General features: G+C 41.9%; 1 protein-coding gene across 1 annotated transcript; it reads left to right on the top strand.

The window, feature by feature from the left end:
* The first annotated feature begins 328 nt into the window (after positions 1 to 328).
* Positions 329 to 5,524, top strand: LOC103723273 (glycosyltransferase BC10-like). The gene is made up of 2 exons (XM_008814151.6): positions 329 to 1,015; positions 4,708 to 5,524. The coding sequence occupies exons 1-2, from the start codon at positions 440 to 442 to the stop codon at positions 5,350 to 5,352; spliced, it is 1,221 nt and encodes a 406-aa protein (XP_008812373.4). The 5' UTR covers positions 329 to 439; the 3' UTR covers positions 5,353 to 5,524.
* The last annotated feature ends 665 nt before the right edge of the window (positions 5,525 to 6,189 follow it).

The following is a 6,189-nucleotide window of genomic DNA, read 5'->3' as shown; positions in this document are numbered from 1 at the left end:
ACAAAGTGCACCATACTAATTTTTTTTTTTTGTCTCTTCCATTATGCGATCATCTTGGTAATTAGCATGGTGCATGGTTATGTTGGTGCGGGCAGTGTAGGGTATCGCTTCATTGGACACTGACAGTTATGCCTTTCTTCTGCATATGGTAGAAGTCGACGTATTATACTTGGATACAATGTCCAAGAAAAGTTCGAATCGACCAGAAATCCGAGAGCACAAGTCCTCCCTGCATTCCTGGTCCATACAAGTGGGCGTCGGAATCTTGCTGACGTTTACCATTCCGTGTCTAATAAATATTAAATAATAACACGACTTCTCCCATCCCCATTTGCCTCCTCCCACCCTTCGCCTCCCACCAAGCTCTGGGCTCTGGCACCCTGCTCCCTCTATGAAGTCTCCCTCGCTCTAGTGATTGAAGCAATAGTGGAAGTCATCCATGAAGAACCAGCAGCCAAAACAACCTGCATGTCCTTCCATGCTCTCTTCTTCCAGCTCCCAACTCTTCCGATGTCTCCCAATAAACTTCCTTGTCTTTGGCCTCGGCCTGGCCCTCGGGTACATCTCCAGCTTTTACCTCAAAACCATCCCCTTCCCTCTCCGAACATCCACAATCTCCTTCATCTCTTCTCCTCCATCTCCACCGCCGCCGCCGCCACCATTACAATTGCCGCCACCATCGCCGCAGCCAATCCTAAATCTGACCTTCATGGCTAACGAGCGTGTGGGACTAAATGGATATGTGGAGCCAATCGAGGCCATGCATGACATGACCGACGAGGAATTGCTATGGAGGGCGTCGATGGTGCCGAGGATAAAGAACCATCCATTCCACCGAGTTCCTAAGGTTGCTTTCTTGTTCCTCACTAGGGGACCGCTTGCCTTCTCTCCACTATGGGAGAAGTTCTTCAAGGGACATGAAGGATTATATACAATCTACGTGCACGCCGATCCTTCCTTCAACGAGTCAGCACCGGAGGGCTCGGTGTTCCATGGCCGGAGGGTACCTAGCAAGGTCAGTTCCTATACCATGGTTTTTATCAATACCTGTCATGGTTAGCTTCTTTCAAGCCTTTCATTTCTTTACTCCATTATCGATAGTTTATGTGATCTTATTGCATGCTGGAGGTCACAAAGTATCCATATAGCTGACGCTAAATTGGCAAGGAGGTCATAGATCTCTTTGGTTGGACAAGGATGGCATTGAAGTAAACGAATTTTAATTGAGTGTGAAATATCGGAGAGGCTTCGAATAGAAAGCCAAGCATGAGTGGAAATAGTCGGTCTTGGCGCATGGTGTAATAATTTCAACGAAATCCAGCCGCCCAGGACTTGACCAGGTTTCGTCGAACCAAACACAGAAACCCACCGCTTTTGTATTAATTGGACCTGACCTGACCTAACCAAACCAGGGCAATAGCCAAGCCATTCGCTTCCCCGGTCAGACATGACCGTTAGCACGTCTGCCACTGTACCTTGATTAATTTTTATACAGTTGCTTCCATCTCTGAAGAGCTACAGATCAAAACGAAAACATAATTACATGCTTGCCTTCAACCGTTGCTGCAGGGGAAGCCATTCTCCCGTTATTCTAGCCCTTGTGAAATCGATTCCAAATAGGGGAATGAGGTAGATGAAATGTTTCTTAGACCCACCTAATGTTGGCTTGGCAACTCAGTGTTCGACCATTATACCCCTATCATACTGGTTCTCACAACTCGCCCATTCGAGTCAGTAACGCACATTTCCTCATGCTACATGACAAGAACAAACTGTGTAAAGAATAAATGTTAGGGGGAGGATCTAGTCGGAGTTGCTTGGAAGCTTGGGGGAATGGCAACGACAGATCTTTTCGACAATCGACATCCTCTATGCTCTTTCTCTCCCCCTTTCCTTGTAACATCTTGCGAATGCTAAATGAAGCTGGATGGCTTGCCATGCATCATTCACGTAAAAAAGAATGTTAGGACAAGGAGTTTTTTATTTTTAACGCTTTACGACTATACGGGATATGGGTAAGAAAGTAGAACCTTTGTCATATATTATTTATTGTTTTGTCATTTTCAGATAGTGTGCTATTCTTAGTGGTCTAAACATATATTTCTTCACACCTTGTCTATGCATTTCACATTTGCTCATCACTAGTTCCCTCATTTGTCTCTCCACTTAAACCTGAATCCATGCTATTAAGCATGTCAACTAAATGGATAGAATCATTTTGGGGCATGCATGATCTTGCTTATCTATCTATGTATCTTTCTATTTGCGTCCCCCCCCCCCCCCCCACAAGCCGGATGCCTCCTCCTCTCTCTCTCTCTCTCTCTCTCTCTCTCTCTCTCTCTCCAGCTGGGCACTAGGCTTCGGTCAGGCCGCATATGCGGGTCAGGCTTAGATCCGCTTGATACAGCTTAAGTTGTGGATTTCAAGCCTGAAATCATGCTGGGCCGGGCTCAAGCCTGCCAAAATATAGGACTCGGATCCAAAGGACCCAGCCCGGCCCACGAATGCTTGGATACATGACCATCATATTCTTTTTTTTTCAAAAAAAATAAACTGAGAAATGCGAAAGCATCTTGCTTATGGCGCATTAGCCGCCAAGATAGCAAATGGCTTGATCTGATTTTTTTTTTTTTTGAGTTAATTGATCTTAAGCATACGGAGGGAGCATCTACGAATTGCTTTGTTTCTTCATCTCTCAACCTCTATAAATTCTTATCTTCTACAAATTCTGCCTATATACCTGTAGCTTCAGAGAAGATTCCAAAACACAAAGGATCAGTAGAAGACTGAAAGTACCATCCGGATGGCAACCTCTTAAAGAGGCATCTGTAGCCTTTTGTCCTATCGTAGGTAACAAAAAATTACAACAACAGAGAAATTGATAGCAGAGAGACATTGACAATAAGTCTATACATGACGTGGTGAGATCACATCACGCGGGAAAGCTACTCTCCTTCAACAAGGAGCAGTAGGCCATCTTCAAATCCCACGTTCTAGTTTTCCTAAACAGCTTCAACAAATGACCATGGTCACTTTCATCTCACATTACACTAATGGGGCACCCATGCTATAGGGACCACTTGGTATTCTTTCATACAGATTTCCACACTACACGGCCAGAGCAGTAGCACCTTTCCAAAGAACAAAATTTTCTTCTGAGCTGAGTTCTTATAATATACAGAAAGATCTCATCCAAGTACCACTATATATTTGTCCAGAGATAGACCTACGCCGCAGTCCTTCGCTCAAGAGAGTAGTGAAAGGACGGAGGAACCCGAGCTGGAGAGAACCTTTAAACCCACTCCCCCTGCTTCTTTCTCAACAATGGGGGCAGACATACCAATACATGATATTAGGACTAAAACCCGGTTAGAAGAATCTATGAGACTTGAAGAAGAAAACTTATTGCTCGCGGTCGCCACCAAAAAAAACTCTATTTCTCTGAAGATCCATATGGACATATGTTTAATCTCACATTGGCTATGCATTGAGTAAGTTTTAAGAGTTCATACGGAACCATAAAATCCAAACAATATTTTTCGGTTAGTATTTTTAGATTAGGTTCTAGATTAGTTTATAGCCTATGTGAATTAAGGGATTCTACAGCACGAGCCCATTGAAGCCGATCATGAGGCGATTATAGTGCTTGAACTTTTAACCTAACAAGGATGTCAAGATTTTAATGAGAAAAAGTATATGAGGATCTAGATGCGTGTTTAGTTTCACAGCGGCCATACGCATAATAGATATTGGGTTCTTATACAAAGCTGAGAAACAAATGATAACTTCTATGGATACCACTTCCGGTAACCATGACTGGCCATTACTGCCAGTTTGTCGGTCGGTGGATTTCGGCGGACATCGGGATTCAAGAATTGAACAGGTGGGGCTACTGCCGATGCCGGTTCAGCTGGGAAATCGAGTTGAAGGAGGCGAATGCGATGACGTTGTTGCTGTCTGGGTGATTGGATCAATGTAATGGAAAGAGATTAGACTGCAAGTAGTTGCAGAATGTGCACCAAAAACGCTTGCTTTTGCAGGATGGCGGATGGCGGGTACGGAGTGAGATTCGTCTCCTTGTGCTCTTCTCCTGATGCAGGATTAGAAGAGTGTAAATCACGGAAATGTCGAATCTCATCCCCCGCTTCCCATCAACCATCAAGTAACTGCTATCTAGTAGTGGTCACAAGTAGTCGTAGTTTAGACCATTTCCCATCTACTAAAGTTTTCTATAATTTAGGATCTTTCGGCATGGTTGCCAGTTTCCAGTTTTTTAAATTTCATTCTCGTCTAGTTATCCCTTTTGCTTTTAGTTTTTGTAAAATATTTTAAAAAAATTTTGAAAAAAAAAGTGAAACTTTTCTGGGGCACCTTTCACTTTTATATATATATATATATATATATAGAAGCCATCCATCACCACCCCCACCACCGTCCTCAGCACACCTGCCACCACCGCCGTCAGCCGGTGCTACGATCTAAGTTACTATCGAACCAGTTTTGAACTTATGCTTTTAAAAGAAATAGCAATTCATTGTGGTTTTCATGAAAAACGGAAATTGGATATTACTCTTGAATTTCCAACATGTTTGCATCAATTTGTTGTTAGCTTGGTATTAATTTCATTCATATTCTTATGAAAGCATTCATTTAGAATTAATTTCATTGATTCTTTTCCATAAGATATTACTCTTCTAATTGATGCAGGTGGTGAAGTGGGGGCAATTAAGCATGATGGAAGCTGAACGCCGCCTATTAGCTAATGCCCTACTAGACTTCTCAAACCAGCGCTTCATCCTCCTTTCCGAATCATGCATTCCTCTCTTCAATTTCTCCACCATCTACTCCTACCTCATTAACTCCACCAAAACCTATGTCAGTTCCTTCGATGACCGGGGGCCCAACGGTCGTGGTCGATACAATATTAGAATGAAACCACAAGTGAAGTTGCAGGAATGGCGCAAAGGCTCTCAGTGGCTTGAGGTGGACCGGGACCTCGCAATTGAGATAATTTCTGATGAAAATTATTTCCCGGTCTTTAAGAAATACTGCAAGCGCTCATGCTACGTAGACGAACATTATTTGCCAACGTTTGTGAGCATGAGATTTTGGTGGAGCAATTCAAACAGGAGCTTGACTTGGGTTGATTGGTCAAAAGGAGGGCCACACCCAGCTAGGTTTGGAAGATTGGATGTGACTATTGAGTTACTGGAGAGGATGAGAAATGGGAGTACATGCAAATATAATGGCAGGACTACTAACGTTTGCTTCTTATTTGCTCGGAAGTTCTTACCAAACTCCTTGACTAGGTTGATGAGATTTGCTCCAAAAGTCATGGGCTTTCAAACTTAGGAGATCCGTCAAGGATGATTCTTTTTAAGGAAGAGTAGCTTGCACAGGGGAAGTTTTTTCTAACCACATTTTTTGCAATTGTTGTAATGAAGAAACCTAAATTAAGGTTGTTCTCAAAAGATGGTGTTCTTTTTCCATTTTTTTTGATGAATAAAGATAGTGTTCCTCGAAAGCTACCAGGTTTGTGATTAATTTTTTTATCTTATGGATCCTCTGTCGGCAGCGCGCGGCTAGCACGACATTGTGCTTTCTCCTTCCTTTTTTTTTTCTTTTTGGTGTACTGTTCATCATCGAACATATTTTATATTATATTTATTTTTATAAAAACATTAAAATAATAAGGATCGAAGGTTTTTTGTGCACGTCCTCCCTAAAATAATAAAAATATAAAAATAATAAATTATCATTTATGAATACTTTACTATTTTTTTTTGGAGTCTCTAAAATATGGTAGCATCTTGTATGATTGTGCTGCAAAATAATTTCCATTTGCTATGTTTAAATTAATTTTATATATTTTCAATGGAAAAAAGGAAAAATGCTCGAGAAGAAGAAATTGCTTTTTATCTTGAGAATGTTAAGTGATTTTCTTTTTTTTGATACAACGGTGGCTCACATACGACGGATATGAATGTGACCACAAAAATTAGAAAGCAAAATGCTACCTAGCGAATCTGGCACCGGCGCTTGATCTGTATAAATGAAGCCTTCAGAGTGGTGAGCCACAAAGGATGCTACTCAGTTTGCTGCACCGTTCGCTTTCTAGTAGACGTGTGTAGTCTGGTGGAATTCGCTGCCTCATAAGTGATTAATATAAAAGTATTGCGGAAAAAATGG

This window comes from Phoenix dactylifera, chromosome 5 (assembly GCF_051530095.1).
Source record: "Phoenix dactylifera cultivar Ajwa chromosome 5, Ajwa_hap1_PhDact_Kaust_v1.1, whole genome shotgun sequence".
NCBI lineage: Eukaryota > Viridiplantae > Streptophyta > Magnoliopsida > Arecales > Arecaceae > Phoenix > Phoenix dactylifera.
This window is presented reverse-complemented; position numbering and strand designations above follow the sequence as displayed.

Bases quoted from the DNA above. Each gene is read 5' to 3' on its own strand.
- LOC103723273 (XM_008814151.6), top strand. From the start codon at position 440: ATGAAGAACCAGCAGCCAAAACAACCTGCATGTCCTTCCATGCTCTCT. The intron at 1,016-4,707 runs GTCAGTTCCTAT...TAATTGATGCAG, and splicing joins GCCGGAGGGTACCTAGCAAG to GTGGTGAAGTGGGGGCAATT.